At 46.5% G+C, this 26,413-nt stretch overlaps 1 protein-coding gene across 1 annotated transcript in view; it reads right to left on the bottom strand.

The window, feature by feature from the left end:
- EEF1E1 (eukaryotic translation elongation factor 1 epsilon 1) overlaps positions 1-26,413 on the bottom strand; it is an 80,805-nt gene that overhangs the window by 29,933 nt on the left and 24,459 nt on the right. The window contains exons 2-3 of the mRNA XM_069613489.1: positions 23,776-23,976; positions 3,368-3,463 (exon numbers count right to left, since the gene is read on the bottom strand). Of these exons, the coding sequence (XP_069469590.1) occupies positions 3,368-3,463; positions 23,776-23,976 (297 nt within the window). The remainder of the gene's footprint in view (positions 1-3,367; positions 3,464-23,775; positions 23,977-26,413) is intronic.

Here is a 26,413-nt window from a genome sequence, read left to right as displayed (position 1 = left end):
CATGGAGTCAGTTAAAAAAGTTCTGAAAGATTTGCAGATAGAAGATTGAGCACGAGCACGCGGCAGCGGAGGACTGAAAGAGAGTCGGGACCTTTTTTGAATATCAAAGGCATTTTTGGTTTAAGAGGTTCACAGTTATGAGAGCAACTAAAAAAAAGAAGAGGACGGGACCCTGTGCAACAGACACTTGTACTGGGAAGGGGAACCGCATTGGCCAGTGAGATGGAGGCTGGGGACTACCAGGCAGCAGAGCCTCATGGGAGCTGTAGTATATCACGCACTGCGTTTGTCATTTTTTTCTTTATTTGTACATTTGTACAAGTTAAATCTGTTTAAAAGAATTGTAAGATATAAAAAGCTGTGGTGAGCAATAAGTAAAGAAGTTGAAGCATAATACTCGCCTCTGTGTCTTTAATAAAATCAAGACTTCCTGCGCTGGGCGCTTGGGCATTCTTTATTGTAATACAAAGAGTAATACGTTACCACTTTCCAATGATGACCTGCATTCTTTCACACAACTCCCCCCAAAAAATTACAAAATCACTACAAAGATTGTGCTTATGCCAAAGTTCTCTGCAAACATTACCGAGATGTAAGAATAAAATACAAAAAATAAAAATCCCAGGCTAAAAGCAACCAGCAAGGAGTAGCACCAATTTGAAGAGAGATAACAAAACAGTAAAAAAGCAAGAGTAAGGACTGAACAAAGAGGAGGGAAGTGAATCCAGAGTTTAGGAGTAAGAAAGTAGAAATACCGGAAACAGGACGGGTCGCATGAGGGACAAAAGTATATTAAAAAAAATACTGGGGTAAGGGGGGACTGGGAGAAGTAAAACGAAAGAAGGTAGCAAAACTGAAGACTTGTTAGTCTTCAAAGAGGCTATGGAAGGTCGAAATAAGGTGGTGGGATGAGAGTTGAAAAAGAATACCAAAACAATTCAAACAAGAGCACTTGTGCTGGAAGACCAAGGAAGAGTGAGGAGCAGTAGCGAGTCTGGAAAAAGATTAAGGTAAGATTAAGAGTTTGAGTAGCTAAAAAGTAAGAAAAGGGAGAATCTTGCAGTGTTTGTCAAATTGATAATCCCAGAAACCACTACGAGAACAAATATGAGAGATAAAGGAGATGGAGGGATCATTAACAATGCCAAGATTAAGAGCTGGGGACATGAAAGGTCAGGTGGAAAATAAATAGTTAAGGGAGAGCACTGAATGGAAGAAGCAGCACAGTTCAGTCTTAGATGAGCGATGACAGGGAACACGCTCCAGTACACATACCAGTTATTTCTTCCAGATTGCTGCATCCCTTTGTTTCATTGATCTACTCAATATAACTAGTCTCTCAGTGCTTCATCCCATAGATAAACTCTTGAATCGCATGTACGTATTGCTTATAAATTGTTGCACCTTTTACATGGCCATCTGTATATCAGCGGTTGATCATTTCATTTACTGAAAATTAGACACCCGCAGATAAATTGTTGCATTACATCATTATTGCTTAAATAATGATTGTTGCAAACTTACTGCTCTCGATTGGTACATCACATATTCACTGTTAACCCATTAACTGCTACATTGCCATACACTGCTTTTTTAGTTACATATACCATTTGCCAATAGCTGCTGAATTGTTACTTCCCGACTGCTGAGTGCCAATCCCATAGAAGGAGGCCATTTACTGGTTTCATCACAGATTTGCTGGGTGCAGCCTGTAACTGATGCCAATTAGAATTACTGCTGTATCAGTAAAATGCCCCTTGATTGGTGTAACCCACACCCTACAAATCAGGGCATCCATAAAATGCTCTAAATTACACCCCTACGACAAGAATAAGCCCTGTGGAGCTTAAACTAGAGCAATTCCTCGAGTCTCAGCAATGAACCAATGGCTCCATTATTGCTGTACAATGGGGGCAGATGCAATGCTCCCAATCGAATACGAGAGAGCCAAAACCTCAACTTGGGACTGACCTAGGTAAATGTTGACAAAGGGAATGATTAACACCAATTCCAAATCAAGTGGACTCTCAGGTTACAAACATGAGGGGCAATCAAGGGTTAGTAGGGGATTGCAGTGGTCACATTTTCAGTTGAACAGAAAGGAGGAGATGTGGAGGATCTCTGCTATGCAACAGTTATGATGTCCCCTCTTCCCAGATCTTTGTCTGAAAATGTTCACAAACAAGAAACTAAGTAGTGGCTGGATTTGAGGATTTAGGCTTTAGTGTGGCAGCCAGCAAGGCAGAATGTAACAGAAGGTGAAGTTACTTTTATTTGCATGGCATAATGGAAAGAAACTGATTCAAGGTCGAATCTAAACTAGCAAGACAAAGACTATAGAAGTTGAGCTACTTTTGTTTGCTGGGCATGTGAATAAGGTCTGTGTTTTAGGGAGTTTTCGCATACATAGTTTGAAAAACATCTTTACAAGAGTCTTCCCTCTTCCCCACCCGCCCCACCCAAGGGTGATGTTGTCCGGAGCCCCTCCTTTTCAAATAGGAGAGTTTATGTACAAAGTTGTTAATCAATTGCCCTCCACACTCACTCTCTCTCCCTCCCTCTCTGTATCTTATTTGATGTTTTATGCCTGAGAATTGTTACACATTTATGTCACAACATTCATCATTCATGTAGTCTTAGCAAGTTCTCAAAACATTTAAAGCGTGCAAATGTTCTCACTGGCACCCTATTCTGAATGGCAATTTGCGGGTAAACAAAAAAAAAACATATTCCCTACCCCCCCACCCCCCGTGTCCATTTAGAAATGGCGCAGGGGGGTGTGCACTGCATGACAATCATTCCTGACTGTCATCCCTTTCACGGGAACAGCAGTCACAGTCATATTGGTTGTTGGGAAATGTAAGCCAGAGGGCGGGCCAGCACCCCCACCCCCACCCCCACTCCCGGTCATCTTTGAGAATCAGATAACCTGCGCATTTCTAAAATGGAGGAAAACCACAAAAAAAAAAAAAAAAGTGCATCTTCTGTGCTTTTTCGATTTAGGGTTTGAGAGTTTGCCCCTTAGTGCGATGATGGATAGGGGAAAGGAATGCCTATTTGCAAAGCGGGAAAGATATTTAGTTATCACTTAATTTAGAGAAAATGTATATTTCTCTTCTGCTGCAAACATTACAAAATCACTCTGCACTTGGGAGTCTTCCTTAGTATGTGCTGTAATTCGGCATTGAAAAACACCCAGTGGAATAAAATAGATTGAATATACATCACAGAGCAGAGATGCATGTTAAAAGTGCCTCAATGTATGCATCCTAAGCAGTTCAACCTTATTTTTACTGACAAAATACATACAGATGGCCTGAAATTGGGACACATCAAGTGAGCAATAAAATAATAAAACAGCACTTACTATTATGGGGTGCAGGCCATAATACATTAGAATATCCGCCAATGTGAAGTGGATTCCAACAAAGAAGACCTTATCTTCGAGATACTGGTTAAGATCCTAAAAGAAAGCAAACCATTATGAGGCTCTCCTGCCAACCACTTGAGAATGCTGAAAATCAAAATCAGAAATGTAAGACAATATGACAAAATGTGAATGTTGCGATAGTAAAAAAAAAAAAAATGTGATCGCTTGCTTGCAAACGTTGATTGAATGTGTTCAAAGATGCGTTCCTAAAACAGCAGCAGTACACGTAGTTAAATGAAAGGGCTATTCTACATTTCGGTTCCTGGCAGGGGAGTTTTCCTAAAGTCTACCTGTGGCTAAACTTTATAAAACTGTCCCTTGTTATACAGGCCCCAAGTTTATAAGTTGGTACTACTGAATGTTCTAGTAGAATGGCAGAGCAGCCAAGCTTATTTTAGGAGGGAGATGAGTTGTAGGTAAGTACAATGAACTCAAGTAAACACACAGGCCCAAAACAACACTTGTAGTTCTAGTAAAATAGTTCTTTATTTTATATACACAAGGTTAAAGTTAAATCTTAAGTACCATTTCAAACTAACACATGAAAGCAATACTTCGAGTAAACCATAAATTAAGAGTTGTACGTGTAATTGAACATAGTTCAAAAAGGTGAGTAAAATCACTTGTTATAGTAACTCAGAAAATGTTCTGTTGTAGGAATTAAAAGGTTAAGCAACACCAACAATATTAGGTCAGCACTTTTAAAGACTTGTATTCAGAGGTCTTCGGCTAGAACAGTCCATCCCCATCTAGGTACGGGTGATTGGAGGTAAAGCAGGTAAGGCACAGGTGCAGAAAAGGCAAAGTTCCAGAGTATTCAACAACAAGCATGTGCAGGACTTGTTGGTCGAAAAGGTTTCATCGACCTTGGGAAAGGCTACCTACGGATGCACAAGCGTTTGGCCTGGGCAAACAGTATGGGTGAACCCCAAAACACCGGAATCAACAGTCCAGCAGCAAAGGAGCAACGGAATGACTCAAGGTATGTACTACCACGAGTCCCACAGTACCTGAGGAGTTGTGAAGATGTAGCTGGAGCCTTTCCCGGTGCAGCACCGGTGGACGCAGTCTCCAGTTCCTTGGTCATAGTAATGAAAGGGATGTCACAGCAGCAGTCAAGAGAAAGGACTCCCAGCAAAGGATTCTTCATGCCCCACCATCGGTCTGCAGTTTTAGCGCCTTTTCACAGGCTCCAACTAGGAACATTTACCGCCTGGTCAATCCACCTCAATTCTTCGGTCCTGCAATCTGTTGATGGGAATTTGAGGAGGGGGAATCTTGCCTCTGGAGGTCCAACAGGAGCCCACCAACGTACTGGGAGGATTTGTTCATGGGAAGCTAATGTACTGCAATATGTTCAGAAGCATTGGCGGTTTGCAACCCAGGATGGTCACAGCACATTGTGGGATGGCTTGTCTTGCAGATCATCTTGGTCCTACCAGCCAAAAGGGAAGGCGTCCCCTTCGGAGCTCCTCCGATTAGAAAACAGGGTCAGGACTGCAGTTGTGTCTGGTTGCTGGAAGGGGCTGCAGGGGTCTCTGGTCATAGTCTTCAGTTCTTCTGTTCTAGTGGGCGACTTGTCTTCTGCCTCAGGATCCTTGCCTTTTATCAGGAATTCACACTCCTCTCCCTGCAGTTTACAGAAAGGAGCGGGTGGCTGTTCAATCAGGACATCTAGCCCCTCCCGCCCCCAAGTGGGAAGCAGTTCCCTCAAGCACAGAAGACAAAGGACAGCAGCGCTTTGGTATCCTCTCCCCCATTTCCTGTTCTCGCAGACACACTGGAGCTTCAAAGCTCCAAACTCAAACCAGGACCTCCCCTCACACCGAATGGTAGAAGGACCAAGAAAGAACAAGCACACAAATTGTATTTATTTTATGGTTTAATAACGCGCTTAATACCAGTGTTCGGTTTCTAAAAGATGAACCGGGATTCAAGCCTCTGTTGCTCAGCATGTTCTTGCTTCGAAGACCAGCACGTTTCCCCTGTGGTATCCTCCGTTCACATGGCGATAAAAGAAAGAAGCCACCATTTTGGGTCAATGGTGGCCCTTCTGTGCATAACCACAGCTGTGGAGACAGCATGCGAGTAAACAATGCACAAAAGTCGGTCGAACACTTCCACTGCCACCACCCATAAATGTATGCTTGTCACATAACAAATGTTACAGGTACAGTGAAAAAGGAGATGCAAGGTAACCCCTCGGCACTCCACTTAGGGTGGTGTGTGCTGATCTCACAAAAGGAAAAGCCAAGAAGGATAAAAATTATCCCACTAACGTTGAGAACAGTAGTTCTTAAGGAAACTGAATATAAAGAGGAGAACCCCAAAGGGCTCCCAGCAACACTACACAAAAAGTGCAGTATGCTGCAAAAGTGAAACAAAGATGCCAAGTATCAAGGAAAGCAAAAATTCATAAAGCAAAAAAAAAAAAAATGAATGAACAGGGTTCCTATGGTCAGAGCAAAAAGGAGGGGGGAAACAAGCTCCCCTCATTCAGGAGAAGAAGAAAACTGTCCAGAAATCCTCACAGGTAGAGGGGATGAAGCACAAAAACGATAAATCTCCCCAACAGTTCCTACACACAGTATCCACCTATGCTCTGCACAACAAACACATTTGGAAAAGTAGTGTGAAAGTGTGCAGTGTAAGACTTGCTTAGGAGAACACATATAGGAATACATACATAATATATACTACTGTTAGTATTAGAAGTGCGTCATTTATATAGCGCCTTTCACCATTAGTATAGTCACAACTCGGTGTAGGTTGAACGCCCTCGGGTACCCGAGTCCGGGAAGTTCGAAGAGGTGGTAGTATGTGTGTGCATATTGTCCCATTCGAAGATATGAAGGGGTGGCCTAGTCCCTGCTAGCCACCCACGTCGAGCTGGCATGTGGATGGGTGGCGAGAAGTAATCTAGAGAGGGTATGCAAGAGCGGGATATTCATTATGCACGCAGCTACCCATCACATTTTTGTTGTGAACAGAAGCTGGATTCTTATGCATGATGGCAATGGGTCAGGGCGTGCCTTCAGCTAGAATTCCACATGCATGGAGTACGACAGGGTTCAGGGCATTGGCTAATTCCAACAGTCGCCTAGACTGGACATGGCTACACCCCAAATCACTTCGGTTGAATCAGAGGCTAAACATTCTACAGGCTTAGAATTGGAAATACAACATCTTGGCTGCCTTCATAATACTTCTAGGTGCAGTACATATTGGCTAACCTACACAAACCTTTTAGGACAAATCGTTATGCACACAGCTTTTAGCTTCAAGGTATATGGTCATCCATATTTTTAAAGACCGTCAGAAACAAGACACTCTTTTAGAAGGTTGCTACAAAAATGTCATGATCTACTGACGTATCAAAAAAAAAATCTAATGCGGCTAGACAAGGATTTAGCCAGCGCCTAAATGGAGGAACACGTGGGTGGAGGGGGTGGGTGTGGGCATATCCAAATACAATCTCGCGGCAGGCAAAATTGTGTTATGCAAAGCCAGTAAAATAATGTCTTTCATGCTGGTAAAGGATGGCGAAAAATGGAGTGCGAGTGCTTGAAAAATGACGAGATGTATGCCTGCAATGAAACAGGGCAAGTCAACTTTTTTGTGCACTCCGGTAGGGCAAAGAACCTGAAGGAACGCAAAGGCTAGAACTGATTAGTAAGACATGCATTACTTACCGTAAAAGCATTTGATGATTCTATCTGCTTAGATTCACATGCTATGCATATGGTCCGACATCCAGTGGTAACCGCAGAGTATTGGATCTCGTCTTTCGGGGACCGAAAGGGGACGTCGGCATAGGCGTGTCTGTAACACTATCCCTATCGTGACGTGTGTAGTACCCAAAATCCCTCACGCGCTGAGGTCCCTCCGAGTGCATTTTTTCTGCCTTGAGGGAGCCCAAGGCTATAGTGAGTGAGTACATAAGAGAGAAAGTAGTAAGAAGTCTACGTTCCTTCCACCACGAGCAGGGAGGTCGCATGTGAATCTAAGCAGATACAATCTTAAGTAATGCATGTCTTCTGATGCTTGTTAATCTGCTTAGAATCACATGCTGTGCATAGACTAGCGAGCAGTATCCGGAGTTGGAGGCGGGTTGTGAGGAGAACAGTAGAGAAAACATGTCTTAGTACCGCTTGTCCCACCTGAGAATCAGACCTAGAATGAGCGTCTAGGCAATAGTGTTTTGTAAGGGTGTGTACAGAACTCCAGGTTGCCGCTTTGCAAATGGACTCTAGGGGAACATTTGCAATGAATGCTATGGGCGCCCCAGTGCCCAGAGTAGTGTGCTCTAGGCTTGAAGGGCAGTTCTCTTTTCGCAAGAGTAACAGTGTGATGCATTTGACAATCCACCTTGAGATAGCCGATTTAGAGACAGGGTCCCCTTCTCTACCAGCTGCCACTGAAACAAAGAATTGTTTAGTCTTCCTTAGTGGTTTAGTTTTTTCCAGGTAAAACATGACTGCCCTGTGCACGTCTAATGTGTGAAGGCTTCTTTCGGCCAGGTTAGTAGGGTTCTGGAAGAAAGTGGGTAGTTCGAATGACTGGTTCACATGGAACTTCGAAATGAATTTAGGCGCAAACCTGGGATGTGTGCGCAGAACTACCATGTCTTTGTGGACTGTAACAAAGGGGTCTAGAACAGAAAGAGCCTGTAGTTCGCTAACCCTTCTGATAGAAGTGATAGCCACTAGGAAGGCTGTCTTACAAGTCAGGTCTCTCAGACTTGCTTTATGCATAGGCTCGAAGGGGGCCTGGTCAAAACCACATTCAGATCCCATCCAGGGGCTGGATGAGAGATGGGAGGATAAATCCTCTTAACCCCTTCCATAATAAAGGCTTTTATTACTGGTATTTTCCACCACAATACTTTTTGTTGTGATGTGGTGTAGGCTGACAGAGCAGCCAGATGAACCTTTAGGGAATTGAAGACTAACCCAGAGTCCAACAGGTGGGTTAGATACAACACAATATGTGAGGGTGAGCAATCGATGGGATTGACGCCCTTGGAATTGCACCAGATGACAAAACGTTTCCATTTGCTGGCATAGCGATAACGTGTATTAGGTTTTCTCGCTTCCCTGAGCATGTCCACGCATCTCTGAGGGAGTTGCAGGTGTCCAAACTATGATCTCAGGAGCCAGGCTGCTAAATGCAGAGTTTGTGGGCATGGGTGTAGGGTCTCCCCCCCTGTCCCGAGACATGTTGTACGGGCAGGGCAGCTTGACTGGTGGGGAGAGGGCCATTTCCATCAGGTGAGCAAACCAGGGTTGGCGGCCCTACATGGGGGGGCACCAGTATCATGGTGACTGGTTCCTGGTGCATCTTGTGCACTACCTTGTTGAGAAGGGGAGTCAGGAGGGGAAAAGCGTAGGCAAATTTCCCCGACCAAGTTATCCAGAGACCGTTCCCCCTTGGATCGGTTCTGGGGGTACCTGGAGGCGTAGTCTTGGCATTGGGCGTTTTCCCGAGTAGCGAACAGGTCGATCTCTGGGAAACCCCATTCTGCGAAGACGTTGGACACAATGTCTTCGTGCAGTCGCCATTCGTACTCTTCTGCCAGAGGAAAATGCCTGCTGAGCACATCTGCCAGAAGATCGAGTTCCCCTGGAACATGTTGGGACAACAAAAACATCTTGTGTTTGGGAGCCCATATCCAAATGTTTTGGGACAGCTTGGATAGCCCTGGAGAGTGAGTGCCCCCCCCTGCTTGTTCAGGTAATACATTGCTGTAGTGCTGTCGGTTAGGATCAGCACTGTCTTCCCTTGTAGTTGCACCTGAAAGGCTTTCAATGCTTTGAATACCGCTAGTAGCTCCAGTAAGTTTATATGGTTGGACGCTACTTGAGGGGACCACACTCCGTGTGCTGTCTGCTGAAGCAGGTGAGCCCCCCACCCTGTGAGAGAGGAGTCTGTCATAAGAGTGCCTTCCACTGCAAGGGTGGTGAAGGTCTTCCCCTTCAAGAGGTTTTCTCTTACCCACTACTGCAGAGAGAACGAGGGCCGACGAGACACCAGATCTTCCCATTGTCCGCTGGCCTGACAACACTGGCTGTTGAGCCACTCTTGCATGGGACGCATGCGCAACCACGCGTGGGGAACCAAGTATATGCATGACGCCATCATCCCTAGCAAACGCATGGCTTTGCGTACCGTCACCTCCCGACTGGCTACATATAGAGGAATCAGAGAGCATGTTCTGAACCCTCTCGCTGGAGGGGAAGACAAGACAGTCTTCCGTCCGAATTAGCACTCCCAGAAATTGTTTACTTGGCTGGGGACTAAACTGGATTTCTTTTCGTTGATTGAAAAACCCAGGCTGGAGGAGATCTACTGGTTTTTTTGGGTGTTCGAAAAACAAGCGTCGAACGAGTCCCCCGTGATGAGCCAGTTGTCGAGGTAAGGGTAAACTGGGCCTGACAGTCTGCGCAGGTGTGCTGCTGCCACGACTTTGGTAAACACTCTTGGCGCTGAGGCGATGCCGAAGGGGAGTACTTTGAACTGGTAGTGTTTGTCCTGAATCATGAACCTTAGGTATTTTCTGTGCGCTAGCAACATTGAAATATGAAAGTATGCATCTTTCATATCCAATGTTGCCATGAAGTCCCCCCGTTTCAGCAATGGGATCACCTCCTGCAGTGTTACCATGCAAAACTTCTGGGGTTTTATGAACTTGTTAGCTGGGCGCAGGTCTAGAACAGGATGCATGGTGAGATCCTTTTTGGGTACAAGGAAGTACACTGAATAGATACCCTTGTTTACCTGAAGAATCGGGGCGGCTTCTATGGCGTCCTTTCCCAGCAGAGCTTCCACCTCTTGGATCAGGACCTGCAGACGGTCCTGTGAAAGGCGTTGTGATCGCGGCGGTCTGAACTGTGGAAGTCGGGCGAATTCCACGCAATAACCGTGGGCGACCGTCTTTAAGACAACTTCAGACCAGTGATCCCCTCCCATGCCTCGAGGAAAGACGTTAATCACCCCCCCGCCCCCGACCGGGGAGACATGGGAGGGGATCAGGACTTGGTGGTCATTTCTGACCAGAGGCTGAGGCTCCTCTGGGATTGGGGCCTCTGCCTCTACCTTTGCCGCGTTTGACCCCTTTGGGGGTAGTAGGTAGGGCTTCCGGATGTTTGGTTCGTGTTGGAGTTACCCGTGCCGTAGTTGTTTAGGCGGGCACGGGCTTGTCCTCGAAAGTGCCACCGAGAATTATTGCCCCTCTGGGAGGAGGGTTTTTGTGTAATCTGGTGGAAAGACCTTATAGTCTCGTGCTCCTTCTTGGCCGTCTCCAACGCTTCATCCACTGCTTTCCTGAAGAGGTTAGTCTCCTCAATGGGTTTATTAATAACAGAGCCCTGAGTCTCAGGTCTGAAGCCCGATGTCCGCAGCCATGCGTGTCTTTTTAGAAGAGTGCCTTGCGCAAGAGACCTGCCTGCTGTTTCTGCAGTGTCCAGGGTGTTCTTGACCACATTTTGATTAACCAGTTTTCCCTCCGAAACAATTGCGAGAAGCTTTGATCAGGTGGGTTCAGGAACCTCCTGGAGGCCTTCTTGGAGCAAGTTCCATTGGGCATCAGCATAGCTTGCTAATAGGGTAGTATTATTAGCAACCCGAATGGTGTATGCAGCTGCTGATGTGACACGTTTGCCCAGGGTACAACCTTAGACTCCTTGTCCAGCAGTGATTCTCCCGTGGCAAGGGGTATCCCTGCCCTCTTTCGAGTGGTAGTCACGACCAATCGAAATGGCGTGCCCTTTGATATACAGAGGGTCGGTCGGAGAAAGTCGAAATAATGTTTCCACTCTTGGGTTCACAGCCCGTGTCTGCGCAGGTGTAACCAAAGATGGGGCTACCCGCCTCCGAACAGAGTTAAGGAGGGGGGGATGGATTGACTGGCTGGAGGTTTTTCTTTGATAATATCCTCCACAAAATCCTGCTCCGGTACCACCTCTTGGGTGGCAATCTTGAAAAATTCTGCAGCTTTTTTCAACATGGAGTTGAAAGCCATTTGGTCATCCACAGGAGAGGCCTGGCGGGGTGGAGGGAGGAGAGTCCAGGACTACAATATCAGTGTCTTGATCTTGTGTCCAAGGGTTTTCATCTTCCTGCTGGGTCTCTTCCCAGGTGTCTGTCGTGCCCTGTTGGTCCTCCTCATAGTTTGAGAAAGGACTCTTCCTCTTCCTCATATCTCTATAAGTATCTACATGGACCAAGTCTTATTGGGAAACCTGAAACTGGTCTATCTGAACTTGAAGGTTAGGGTCTACTCGTGCTTTTTTCGGGGGCGGATGATCTGAAGAGGCGATAATCCGCTCCAGCCGATCCATACAACCCTCGAACTTGAGGACCAGAACGGGCCGGCGCTAGGAAAAGTGCCATTCTCCGCCCTTTGGCGTCGCCGGGAACCTCCAAGGGTGTCAGTCTCTTGACCATCTACGTAAATCCCATCGGAATCTGGAACATAATCCGCCGGAAACTTTCCCGCTGATTGACCCATAATCTTTGGCAGGGCCGGGATAAGACCCACCGCCGCCGCGATCCTTCCGATGCTACCTTGAATAGACACTGAATCGTCGAGATACAAAGAAAGACCGTCCGTGCCAACAGGAGGTTCAACGGATGGGTTTCCGGGTAGAGGCCTATTCCTAACTTTGGGGCCTATAGAGGCCTTGGGACCTGTCGAAACGTCGGGTTCCCGACTTTCGACCTGTGTAAGATTAGTCTTTTTTGATGCCCAGTCGCCATGCGCTGCTGCGAATGCGGCGAAGGCCTTGGATCAGAGCGATCCGTGGGAACCGGCAAAGATTTCGGCGGCCCAGTTAGCGCTTTCGCCTTTTTCGTCGCAACTGTCGAAATTGGCATAGGGGTTGTGTGCTTAGTGTTGCGGTGCGATTGTACGCCCCTGTCGCCGGGTGTGGTCCCTGTAGCAAGACCAGAGTCAGAGTCGAGTCATGGCCTATAACATCCGCGTTGGACTGGTCATCACCGTCACTTTTGGCTGGTGTAGCGATGGGGGAAATCCACACGTGACATGCCGTACGCGGCCCTCCGCTTTACACGGCGCTCCTTAAGGGTCTTGGGCCGAAGGAGTCTGCACGCCACACACCGCTTCTCGTCGTGCTCTAGGGGGGAGACAGGCGTTACATGTCCTGTGCTCGTCCTTTCAAGGATATCTGACCCTACACTTAGGGAAGACACTAAAAAGGCGTTCTTTCCATAGCAAAAGGGAAGGATGACCAGACCGAAAGGGAAAAAGAGGGGGAAAAGGAGGAAAGACACTAAACTATATGGCCACCCCGAACCCACTCTCCCTACTGTATAGGCCAGCCAGAGGGCCTGACCACGTGGAAAATCCACCCGCCGGATCTTAGGCAGCGAAATCCACAGCCGAGACGTATCCCCCCCCCCGTAGTCTTCAAAGATTTTCTTGTTAGGCAAAGTGACTTAACGGGGAATAAACCGACAATTTGGTAAAATAAACCATGTCTCTACTAAGAGCTCTGCTATACGGCGACCAGTTATCTGGGCGGAAAAAAACAATCTGAGGGACCTCGGCGCGTGAGGGATTTTGGGTCCTACACACGTCACGATAGGGACAGTGTTACAGACACGCCTATGCCGACGTCCCCTTTCGGTCCCCGAAAGACCAGATGCAATACGCCGCAGTTACCACTGGATGTCGGACCATATGCACTGCATGTGATTCTAAGCAGATTAACAAGCATCAGAAATAGGGTTATCAACTACCATTGTTATGTAGCAAGTGCCTTTTTTATAGCAAAATGAATTAAAGCTATTGAAAAACGCTGTGAGATTTTTTTTTACGTTTCCTTCAATGATCATGGAGGCAGTTCTTGTTGCTTGGTTTTCAATGTCATCCTAGGAACGATTTCACTTTATAAAAATGGTTCAACTTCTGCATTTCCTAAACTTCGCAAAACGTTATTGTGGTGTAATAATGAATTAATTCTGACAGTGTTCATATTGTTAAATCCATTTTTAGAACTAGGTTTGTCCCAAAATAAATGTAATGCTTAAAAACGATTTGCAAGTGTTCTTGGCAGGTTTCCGACACGGTTCTCATGTGGCCTTAACATCTGCAATAGTTAGGGTGAATTGAATTGGCCTTGTCATGTGTGCAGAACCGTATCAGAGTTTTCTTCAAAAAGGTTTAGTGCTTTGGGGATGTGCATTTACCACAGGTTCAATGATTCTCGCGGCACGAGCCATCTGGCAACAGACGAGGAGACATTTTTTGGAACTTTGTGATGAGAGGTTTTGGTTTCCAATTAAGTCTTTCGTGTGGGTGGCTTAGTCGGTACGCTTATTGTATACTGGAACATAGAATGAGACCAAAAAATGAACACCCCAATTCATCCCCTTCACCGCAGCAGTCCCCAACACCTGGTGTTGACTAGGACTTTAGTTTCAGAATGTTGCAGAAACCTCTTTATGAGGAGATGCTGCCGCAGGCTGCCCCTTTAAGGCAGCCCTAGTGATACTTAACGTCACACGGGAAGTGACGTTCCGATGGGGGGAGTGGAAGGGGGCAATGGGAGAAGTTTAGTTCAGTTATGGAGTTTAATAATGAAGAAGTTATCTAAACCCGCTGGCTCCTGCGTATTTATTTGTAGCGGCATCCGCTGACAATAACTGGCGACGGGGGTCATACACGCCAGCGGTCCTCCTTAGGGCGCGTCAGTGATCCCACCACGCGGCCGCCGCACGGAATACAGTGATCCCACTGTCCTGCGGTCCTCCTTGCGCGTCTGTGATCCCACCACGTGGCCGTTTCCTGAATGCAGCAATCCTGCTGCCCAGCGATCCTCTCTCCACAGCGTCCTTATTCCAGCCTTCAGTGACTGCCCGCGGCTCTACCCGCGACTGTCCACTATCTGCTGGGTGAGCCTGCCGCTGCCCCCACCACCTGCAGAGGGCCACCGAAAAAATGTTTTTAAAAAAAAAAAAAAAAAAAAGTGTGCGCAGGACGCACGGGAGGCACAGTCCCGCCAAGCACCCAACTCCAGGACACACAGAAGAAACCCGCCGCCCTGAAGAAACCATACGCGCGGAAAGCTACCGGAGCAGGCACCTGCATCAGCATGGCGCTCAAATCATCACAGGCTCCAGCACCACGAACCAACGCTCTACAGGTGGGTCACTCCTCTCATACAACATCACCAAACCTAGGGTAGAGACTAGTGACTGCACAGAGCCTCACCTGCACAAGGAATCCAAGCAGTATACTCACCCAAGAACGCCGGGTCCTCACCCAAGACCATCATGAGCACATCGGCTAACCAAGCAGGCCAAAGCACACCACCAGCTGCACCAGCCACGAGGTCAACGGCGACAGCATGACCCACAACCCTTTCTCCATGACTCCCCAGGCTGATAAAGGGGCAAGATGGGTGGAATGCCTTGAGGATTTCAACAATTTTGTAGATGCAGCAGGCGAAGAAACCTCCCCACGCCTGTGCAGCATGTACAGAAATAAAAACGCTAATCAAAACAATTCCACCATCAGAACTCACTGACTTTGCAAGCTTAATAACAGCCTTAAAAAAACGGCTCGTCATCACCCCCAACAGGGATTACAAAAAGTTACAAATTTAATCAGTGCACGCAACACACTGATTAAACAGTTGATAAGTTCATCACAAGACTCCAGATAAAAGGCGCACACTGCCAATTTGATGCGTTTTCACTGGATGAGGCCATCCGGTTGAGAGTAATTGAAGGATGTGTCTCGCTGGCATTGAAAAAAACAGCTGCTCAAGAAACCCCATCACCATCGAGGAAGTGAGTCAGATGGCCTGGATACTCGAGAGCGTTGACAAGCAAGCTACGCAAATGTCAAACACTGCGGCCACCAAGCAAGACAGAAGTGACGTCATAGCAGTAGTCCAAGCACGCAACGTCAGGAGCAGTGAAAGAACCAGTGGTTCAAGCGCCGCATCCATCCCACGGATGCAGAGACAATGCTACAGGTGCGGGAAGACGTTGCCCCACGCTGGCTCATGCACTGCCCTCACTCAAAAGTGAGTATTGGAAGGACATTTCCAAGTTGTATGCAGGGAAGGGAGACCTTTTCCCACACCTCGCATGACCACAGCTCCATCATACAGGTCATTCCAGCGGCCGGGGCCTAATCAGCCATACCAAACTCACCCATACCAGCAGGGACCGTGGAGATATGCGAGAGTGGTGGAGGAAGTATATCGAGAAGATGACTATCAATACTATGAGACTCCGGAACCCAACACTCAGCTACGTGATGAGTATGATGGCCCACCGCCCCCAAGACAAGTTTTATACACAGCGTCGCAAGGCTACCCAAACTACGAAGGAGACCAATATGACCCACACACTCAAGATGGATTTGTAAATCTCATTATGGATGAAGTGGCACGTGAAGCACCCGGAATACAAGTAGATATCTGCAAACAACAATTATGCTTCCCAATTGACTCTGGGCGACAGTAAACATGTGTGAGAAGGAATTCCAACTACTCCAAAGCAAACCTACACTAACTCCAACGACTTACAAAATGTATCAATGGGCTGCCGACGTCCCTCTGTGTAGCGTAGGATCATTCAAAAGACGCCTCACGTTCGGCGACAAATTACCATCACAGTCATCCATGTTATCAGAAGCCCCACCAAAGGGCACTGTCTGAGCTACAAAACCGCTTCACACCTAGGCCTGATCAACATACTGGTGCAAGACGGCGACCTCATCAGCTCAGCCGGACCCCAAACCCTGAAGCATGCTCAAATACACAACATGGACCAAAGATCCCCCCTGACACCGCCATCATCACAAAAGATGAAATACTGAAAGAATTCCGGGATATTTGTCACGGCCTAGGCAGACTGAAAGGCCCACCAGTCAAGCTGCACATAGACCCAGAAGTCCGCCCGGTCCCGCAACACCCGCGCGTCGGGTTTCACTTACAAGAAGCGGACTCAAGGAACTCAACCAACTCCTACGCGATGACATTATTGAACCGGCCATTGGCCCAACACCATGGGCATCGCTGCTCGTAATTGTCCCGAAGGTGGGCGTCTCAGGCTGTGTGTAGATATGAGAGTAACCAATACCACCATACAACGAGAAAGGCACCCAGGTCCGAAAATTGAAGACATGATTGTCCAACAAAACAAAGCAATACTTTTCTCAAAATTAGCCCTCAAATCAAGGTTAACACCAGCTTGTACTTCACCCAGATTACCGGCCAATCACCACGTTGGCCACCCATGAAGGGCGTTCCGCTACAAAACTGAACTTTGGGATCTCCTCAGCTGCTGAAATATTTCACAAAACAATACAGCAAATTATACGGCCAATAAAAGGCACGCTAAATTATAGCGATGACATTCTTGTGTTTGGGAAAACTCGTCGTGAACATGACGACCTTCGAGCCGCCTGCACCACGGTACAGGAGGCTGGACTAACCCTCAGAGAAATGTCGGTTCCGTAAAGCTAAACTCAAGTTCTTTGGACACATTTTTCCAGCCGAAGGTATGACCCCCTCACCCCGACATCTTGAGAAACCAGGTCAAGTGGCAGATATTGCATCTTTCCTGGGAATGGCGGGATACTGTGCCCGATACATACCGCAATTTGCGACCATTACTGAACCCCTAAGATGCCTACTACAAAAAGAAGTCCCATTCCAGTGGACTGATGAGTGCCAAGCGGCTTTTGACAACATCAAACACTCCCTCGCGGAAGCCAGGAAACTTGCATATTTTGACCCTGAATGGCACACCGAAATAGTAGTCGATGCCAGCCCTGCGGGCCTGGGAGCTATCCTCGCCCAAACCAGTGGACAAGACACGCATCAGAGACACGTGGCTGCACACGCCAGTAGAGCCCTGGCTCCCCCAGAATCAGCTTACTCTCAGGCAGAGAAAGAAAGCCTAGCGGCCGTCTGGGCCTGCAAACACTTTCATCATTGGGAAGAAATGCACTACAATAACCGATCAAGCCCTTTGGAAACCCACGAACGAAGATGCCCCCTAGAATTGAACGGTGGGGAATCAATTTTCAAGAATACAACTTTGAGATCATCCACAGACCGGGGGGTGAGAACAACCCAGCGGACTACCTATTGCGCCACCCGTTCGGCGTCCCCACTCCGAGGCCCGGTGACTCGGAATACATCAGTTACATCACTGCCAACGCTTTAACCCCTGCCATCTCCATCGAAACCGTTGCTGCTGCCTCAGCGGCGGACCCATCAATGGGCCTAGCTATCAATCCGACGGAAAACAAATGGAAAGACTTTCGCAGGGCGGTCCAAAGACATCCAGGAGCAAGTCGAGATGAACTCGAGAGGCTCACCAGAGTGCACACCGAATTAGCGGTCCAGGACAACTCCATTCTGCTTAGGGGGTGCATAGTCATTCCCACCACACTAAGAGCAGATGTCATCAAAACCCCTCACGAAGGCCACAGAGGCGCGGAAAACACCAAAAGACAATTACGGTGCCAAGTCTGGTTCCCCTTCATGGGATATGGTTGACCGATGGGTAAGGAACTGCACAGCCTGTCAATGCACGGCGAAACCAGAACCCCCAGTGCCACTCAGAGTGACTACGATCCCAGATCGCCCATGGGAGCGGGTTGCGACAGACTTATGGACCACTAGTCGGGAGATTACCTACTACTGCTGCTTATTGATGAACACTCCAGGTTCCCGATCGCGAAACGAGTGGAGTCCACCGCGTTTGCTCATGTTGCAGCCACGTTCGACGAGGTCATCAGTGAGTGGGGGATCCCGGACATGATAAAGTCAGACAACGGTCTGCCTTTCAGCGGACACGAGTTTTGAGTGTTCGCAAAACAAATGGGGTTCTGACACCAAAAAGTCACCCCAAGATGGCCCCAGGCCAAATGGCCTGGCAGAAAGGTTCATGGCATCCATCAGAAAGACCATGCAAAGGGCAAGGGTAGAAGGGACCGATCTGCATCAAGACCTATGCAGAATGTTGAGAGACTATTAAAAAACACCCCACGAAGCAACCAATAAACCCCAGCTGAGCCGATGGTGAAATATCAAGTCAGAACTAGACTCATCAACAACCCTGGATAAAGGCCTGAAATAGATCAAGAAGTCATCCGAAGAGACGAAAAAAGGAAAGAGAAGGCACGAGAACAGATTGACAAAAACAGCAGAGCGCAAACAAAAGACTTTCAAATAGGAGATGAGGTGTGGGTACAACAAGCCGTACATAAAAAGACCGACTTCCAATTCTCACCAGAGCCGCTTCAAGTCGTTGCTGTAAAAAGGGACAATGGTAACGGTAGCAAACGACAGAAAAGAAGTGACACAGAACAGCTCACTGTTCAAGCATGTCACAAGAGGATCGGAGGAAAGGTCAACACCTATTGACCCGGACTATGGTGACATTCATGATGAGGAATGCGTTGCCCTCGAACCGCAGGTTCTACGTCAGCCAAACCCCACCCAAGAGAGGTTTATGGCGACCACAGTCAAGGGTCGCGAGGACGGCCCCAAAGGACGATCAAGCAGCCCCCGAGATTAGTAGAGGAGTGCAAATCGTTTGTTAAACAGTTAAGTGTTGTAATGACATTTGTCCGGGGTTGTTGTTGCCGCAGGCTGCCCCTTTAAGGCATCCCTAGTGATACTGAACGTCACACGGGAAGTGATGTTCCGATGGAGGGGAGGAACGGGGGGAGTTTAGTTCAGTTATGTTTAATTAAAAAAAAAGACGTTATCCGAACCCGCAGGCTCCTGCAAATGTATTTGTAGCTGCATCCTCTGCTAACAGGAGATCGCAGAAAAGTGCCCCACAAAGCAGAAAGCCCCATTCCTTGGCCTAAAGGAGAGTGGGAGTTTAACAGTAGGAAGGAGTAGAGATGCATGCTGGTGGTGGGGTAGGCAATACACCACTGCAATCTGGTCTTGAATCTATATTTGCATTCTCTTCAGCTGCCTGAACTAGGGCGGAAGGTTCCATCACACACACGAGAGAAAAGTTGCCACACTAGCAAGGAACGTGAAGACCAACCACATCAGATTATTTTAGATCTCCAGGACATCAAGCTTTGGCGTTTTATACCATTCATAATATTATTGTTAGTACTTGTTTATGGTGGATATTATGTGCACAAGGCATTACATAGCCAGAGATGTCGAGCAGCATTTGGTATAGTAAGGCAGCCCCTTAGCATCTCATGTTGTACCTTGCATGCGTTATCCAGTTTTATATTCTCTCAGGTGGATCTGAAGATGCAGTGGTTAGGTTAGTGAAGAAAAAAGGGGGTGGGGGAGGGGGTATGTACAACAGCTTTGGTATTGTGTTAATACCAGTTCAGAAGTACCTGGGTAGGTTTCCAGGGGGGGGGGGGGGGTTCAGGTAGATGGGACTAGAGCCATCTGGTCCAGATGGGACCCTGAAGTGCCGATAATGCCCATTGGATGGGACCGTTTTGTAACTTTCCGATGTCTGGTTAGAGTAATCAATTGCTAGGTTTTGGTGGAATAGGTGATATGCAAATTGTTGGAATTTTAATATGTTAGTTGACGAAGCTGTTGGGCCGTTTTAACCGCATGTCCAGTATATACACGGTTAGCCATTAAGTTGTTTGGAAGCTAGTTTTCAATATGCTCTCGTGTCAGAGAAAAGGTGCAGGTTATGAGGGTTTATGTGGATATAAAATGTGTTGTAGCCAGTATCATTTAAATCCTGTTCACATCTATGCATTTGCATTTTATTGAATTTATATAGCCCTTTAATCCAAAGTTCTTTACATGAGATCAAGCAACACAACAAGCATAAAATGGCAATTGAATCGCAACTCGAAAACAGTATAAAGAACAATTTACAATATTGCAGAGGTGAGTAGGGAGGGGCAGAGGGGTGTGAGGGAATGGTAGGTGTTAGTGGAGGTAAGAGCGGGAGTAAGAGGGAATGCAAGAATTTGTGAGGAGGAAGAGGAAAGAGTAGGACTAGATGAGAGGGGGTGGGGTGGAAGGCGGTAGAGAGGATGGAGAGGGTAAGGAAGAGTAGTGGTAGAAGGTGAGGAATGAGGGGGAGGGAGAAGAACGAGAAGAAACGAAGGGCGCTAGGGAGGTGAGTGAAAAAGATTCGATTTTAGAGAAGAGCGAAAGGAAAGGTAGGAGGGGGAAAAGGTACCAGTGGAAGGGAGCAAGGAGTTGGAAAGAGCAGAAGCGGGAGGGGGCGCAGGGAGGTGGAGGAGGAGAAAGTAGGAAAAGATTAGCAGAGCTGAGAGAACGAGAAGGGGTATAGAAAGTAAGAAGGGAGGAGAGGTGGGGGGGCAAGACCATAGAGGGATTTGAAAACACGACAGAGGAACTTGAATTTGAGCTGGGAGTGAAAAGAGAGCCAACCTATAGAGGTGAGAGAAGTGGAGATGGAATCAAGAGATGAGAGAAGGCAGAAGGAGCGGATGGAAGAGTGGTAGATAGATTTGAGTGGCAGGTCATGGCATGCCGGAAGCTGCTAGGTTACCATTTTTCGTTTGTAACATGCATGTGAGGGAAAGGCCAGCGCAGGGTTCTTGGAGTCTGGTTTTTGTTACTCAAGTGCGATGTTAATGTGTAATATACAGGGCCTTCATCAAATGTTATTTATGTATTGTGGATGTGCAACTTGTAATACCTAGATAGGTTTAAGGTGCATGTATTTGCATTTCATGTTCGGTCGCAGGGTGCTGTATAGGTAGGTGCAAGGGTTGTGGTCTGTGGCGTGTTAAGATATGCACACCTGGTCAGAGTGTGGCAAAGTGTGTTGTTGGGGGAGGGGGAGGGGGCTGGGAAACGAGACCAATTTTACAGAAGATGCCTGCCTGTATGGTTTCTTGTTGGTATTTGTGCCTTGTGTTGTGGTGCCATTACAGAAGATGGTTTAGTGAAAGTGGAGTTTCCTGCAGCTATTGGAGTTTCAGTAGTTCTGTATGGTGAATGTGCTTATTACTAGATGGGGTGACATGCATGTACATTTTGTGCCTGCTCCATTTGTAGTTGTGTCCGTAGCAGTGCAGATTGTGCCTCGAGTGCATCTTGCAGTCCTGGTTTCTGCTCTGTGTTATTTTGGGGGTTGTCTTTTTTTGTTCCTCCCTATATGGTGGTCTGGATGATTCCCTTCCTCCTATGGTTATGGTACAGATAAGTGTTATGCAGTGGTGTGGAAGTTGATTGCCTTGGGTTGCATGTGGTGGAGGGGTATTAAAGAATGATTTCCCCCCCGCCCCCCTTTTTCTCTCAGGTGGTGTTGCTCCCTTTTCTAAACTCATAGTTCAGAACTGAAACTTGTATTTGTTTTTTGTATTTTATTTATTTATATAGCGCACCTGGCCCAAAGGCATCAGGCGCATATCTTGAGGTTACAGTGATATAGTATGCAGCGAACATAAAAGATTTATATCAAAATACAAGATAATTACACAGTGTTAGTCAAAACGGCAAAGCCTAGCAACGCAAGGCAGTAGAAAAGCAGTGTAGGTTGTTATGGTCAATGAGACACGTGGAGGCTTTGAGGGTCCTGCGCTATGAACCACATTTTACCTTTACTCTTGAATGAGTGGAAGGAGGATTCAGATCTGAATTTGGAAGGGAGTTCCACAATTTAGTGGCGAGAACCGGGAAACTGCAACTCCCCCAGGCTTTCTGAAGCGTGAACCTCGGTAGTGAAAGACAGCGAGCTTGGGCTGCTCTGTGTGTGCGGGTGGAGGTGTGGGGTGTGAAACGGTTTGTTAGGTATTTGGAGCCTGGTTGGCCAGGCATTTGTGCGCGAGTGCGAGAGATTTGAGGGAGATTCTTTGTCAGAGATATGCTGGTTCCTTAGAATATTTAGTGCTGTCCAGATAGCGTTGTTTTGGGTAACCTGTAACTTGCTTAGGTTCCATTGACTAGTCCCTAGATAGAGCACATTAAGGATGGTGTAATTGGCCGTGGTAAGGAATGGTTGACATGCTGTAATGAGTTTACATGTTTAGGCTGATGCTGAGATTACAGCATTGGTTTGTCTAGTAAGAAATAGGGTCAAATCGAGATAAATGCCTAGGGTTTTCGTGTCATTGGATACATTGATGAAAGATTGGCATGCTGGATTTAATCTGTTGAGTCTCTGGTGGGAACCCAGGATGAGTAGCTCTGTCTTATCGTCGTTAAGACAGAGCCCGTGCTGTGCCATCCATGCCTGGATGACCCGATAGACATTATTTAAGGCTTTGGTGTCAGCTGTGTGGCGAGAACTGAAACTTCAAATGTTACAAGATTCAAAGATACAGCACGTTCCCTTCATGCTACTGGATGTCGGATCCTGAGGATGGGGCTGTGGAGTTATGTGGGAGTGAATGGATTGCAGTACGGTTGAGAGTTGGGGAGGGCTTACTGTATTGACTTGCACGATTGATCCGTTGCAGCATTTTGCATTATAAGAACATAACCTCAAAGAGTTAAGAGGAATGTGAAATGATGGCTCTTCGAACAGGACATCAAATGTAGGAATTGTCATACACAAGAACGGCCAGGCACTTCTTCCTCATCACTCTGCAGCACTTCACTGTAACTACTAGCAGCACGGCTACACTTGCCTGTAAACCTAAAGCTTGACTGCCTTAGCCCAGCAAAAAGGTTTCATCTCTATGTATACTTGTTGATGAGTTAGTGCAATATATCTATGCCAAAGAAAAAACAGCAGACTCCTGCAACTCATGATGCTGCAGCAAAATCATAAGCCACATTGTGAAATCCACTCTACTAAAGCAGGGCTCTGGTGGCACTGAACTTAAGCAGACTACTTGGACTTGTAACCTCATCCCATACTGCCTAATCTTCTATGTCATACATGAATTGAAGCTATGGCATGTAATGTTCTCCCAAGCGCAAAATACCACATTCCAAAAAAAAAAAAAAAAAATAAGGAAATGCACTTCTCCCCATCTGCGTCAGTGCTGCTAAATGAAATACGAGTGATGCCATGTGGATGGGTGAGCATGGAATGATGGTTTAGACGCTTGAACGAGAATTATAGGTTTGTCCGTTGTGAGTCAGAGCTTTCGGAGTGTGGATGGTCAGGTGGGAGTCTCTTGTACCTTCATATAATAAGTAAAGTGAAACTAAGCAACAAAACATACTTTCCAAGCATTTCGTGTTTGGCCTTTGCGTGCGTGATTTGGCAGAGCCAGCGTGATCTGTGCGAGGCAACTACTTTGTAGTACGTGATGTTTCTTCTCTCCCAAGGCAGACTTAACCACGCCTTCTCTCCCAAATCACGCACGCAAAGGCCAAACACGAAATAATTGGGAACACAGCTGACATTTCTTCACTAGTTACCTTTAACATCAGTCGGATTTCTTCTTTACTGGATGGTCTGTCTAATCGTGTAACTCTGTATTCAAGCCATTGATGTACCACAGCTTTTTCTTCTGCTGAACTTCCAAGAAGTTGCTCTTTCTTGGCTTGTTTCACTAGATGGGCTGCTATGGTAGCAAGGCCAACTAAACTTGCACCATCGTTGGACTGAAGAACTGGAATCTAAAAAGAAATAAGATAATCATAGGAATTCAGATACAAAGATATAACAAGATATAACCTTTTTTTAATTTAACATATCGCTTTAACTACACATTCACCAAGTAGTGCAATTAATGTAAAAATCATAAAACCCAACTGCTTATTCTGTCAAAGTTCAACTCCCAGTATTTTTGTGTCAGGATTTCACAACACCGTCCCCAAACATGGATATTTTACTGTGCCATTCACCCCAAACATCCTGCAGACTTATTTCACATGCCCTTATGAGTAGCACAGAACGCAATACAGTTGCGTGTAGCCCAATGCTCATTCTACGTTTGGAATATTGTATCGGCAGGTTATTTTTGTGAAACTTTAAGCAGCAATTTAAAGGATATGGTAGTTGAGGTCCGATATTAAGAAACGATTAACCACATGTGGTGATTGCAAAGACCCTCTGGGCATGTTCCATGCGGTAATTGCAGGCCATCGGAATTCACCAGCGCGAGCACACCATCAAAATCGGATTAAATCATCCTTGGGAACAACGGAGTATAACGCCACTATGATGATTATATACAGTGCACGTGTTTCAAAAGCTATATAGCTAAGACCAGCAAAAACACTCATCTCAGAACACAGAAGTTGCATACGTACCAAAAACACAATGCTCCCTTAGTCTCGCATTGATTGGAAGTGCAGCATACACCTTTTTTGGACTGTTTTTTTTTCATATGTAAAGATATTGTAGAGGAGGTCCCGAATAAAGCCTGCACTCCAGTCGCCCATTTTGAAGTACCAGGAACGTTCACATTGAGATATATGCGACGTATGATGAACAAATAAATCAGCAGAGCGCCAGAGTAGGGCTCTGCCCAGTTCCTAGCAGAAGAGCAATACCCATTGAAGTCACAATACCCAGAAAACCATGTGCAGTAAGGTATCCATTGAGAAAACCCTACCCCTCAAATGAGACGAAATGAAGATTGCCTCAGTACCTCCCGGAAGAGACCAAAAAGATCTCAATGGAAGACGAATGGTGATGTCACGAAGACCCGAAAAGAATCAGAAGAAATGACAACCAAAAAATGACACAGACGAAACACCATGAATAAAGATATTGTGAACCTAAAGGGGGAGAATGATAACTACAAAGAAGCTTAAGCTGTAAGCAGGATGAAGATATTTCAACCAGCTAGCACCTGTAAATATGTTTGGAACCGCAAGAAAGCTAAGAAAACAGTGCGGCTCGCTATGCCAAGTAGAAGAGTACGGCGAGCGCCATTATACATGATCTACCTCAAAACGAAGCACAGTAATATAAGTGCGATTTCACTTTGCATGAAAAGCAGAATCAACTAAGGTTACTAGAGGCCAAACAAGGCAAGATTCATATTCTAGCAAAACGAGAAGAGACGGCTGATTCAAAACTCAGCCAATGCAACTCGTGCCAGGAGAGCAAAGGTCATACCAATAGAAGGAACAAACAGTAGCTACATATAATTCATTTCTCTGAAAGGTCAAGATAAGGAGGCGTAGGCAGGTGGCAAGCTGAATAAGACTTAAATGCACAAATTGAAAGAAACTTGACAAATTCACGGTGTGGGTAGTACATGACCAGCCGACCGAGAAGCAGCACAGGTTCACACCTACACTTGGCATCCGCCCAGGCAGAGATATCAGAACTTTTCCAGACAGAAGATGCAGTTTTGAGGCCAACCATAGTAAAATAGTGACACAGAGTTGATGAAGTGATGATTGATTGTAACCTTAATTGGAGGAAGGCTGGGTAACTAGGGGGCACCCTGCACCTGGCTGACCGTTCTGTGTGCTGCTAAGCAAAGTGGAAATGTATGCATGGGGTTGGTGCCAACCCAATCACAATGGACCAAATAATCTAGGGTCTTATAGATAGTAGAACCAATGGGACGTCATACTTTTAGTGACGTCTACAGTAGTCATTTTTGAAGGAAGGGCTTAGATGCCCACCTGACAGTGTTTACCCAATCCCCTCACTCCGTTACCACATACAGATAAACTATATTAAAAAGTTATTTTTTCCTAACCAATAGAATTGCACATTAACTTTTGAGTGTTACACATCAATTATGATGAGTTTTCAGTATAAATGCTATGATTTTTATGAAGTTCATTGGAGTTGAAGCGAGAAGGACGATTGCATCATTGCTGATTTCCATGACTCCACATTTTTTGTACTCGTCATTAAACAGACTCCTTTTGGCAAACCATTGAGTTGTCCTTATTGATTGGTGGTGGGGTAATACATCTGCCCCCCCCATCCATCTCAAGGGTGCAGCTATCTCGTCTTAAAAGTACTTCGGAGCAAACCTTGACTATGGGCCGGCTGCGGGTCTCCGGAGTACAATATAAAAACTTAGAACGGTGGGAACAGAAGCTCATTTCCCTGACCGACAGCCACAATACAGGGCTCAATTAG

This window comes from Ambystoma mexicanum, chromosome 5p (genome assembly GCF_040938575.1).
Source record: "Ambystoma mexicanum isolate Mex_15411 chromosome 5p, UKY_AmexF1_1, whole genome shotgun sequence".
NCBI lineage: Eukaryota > Metazoa > Chordata > Amphibia > Caudata > Ambystomatidae > Ambystoma > Ambystoma mexicanum.
The sequence above is the reverse complement of the archived record's forward strand: the minus strand, read 5'-3'. Positions and strand labels throughout refer to the sequence as shown.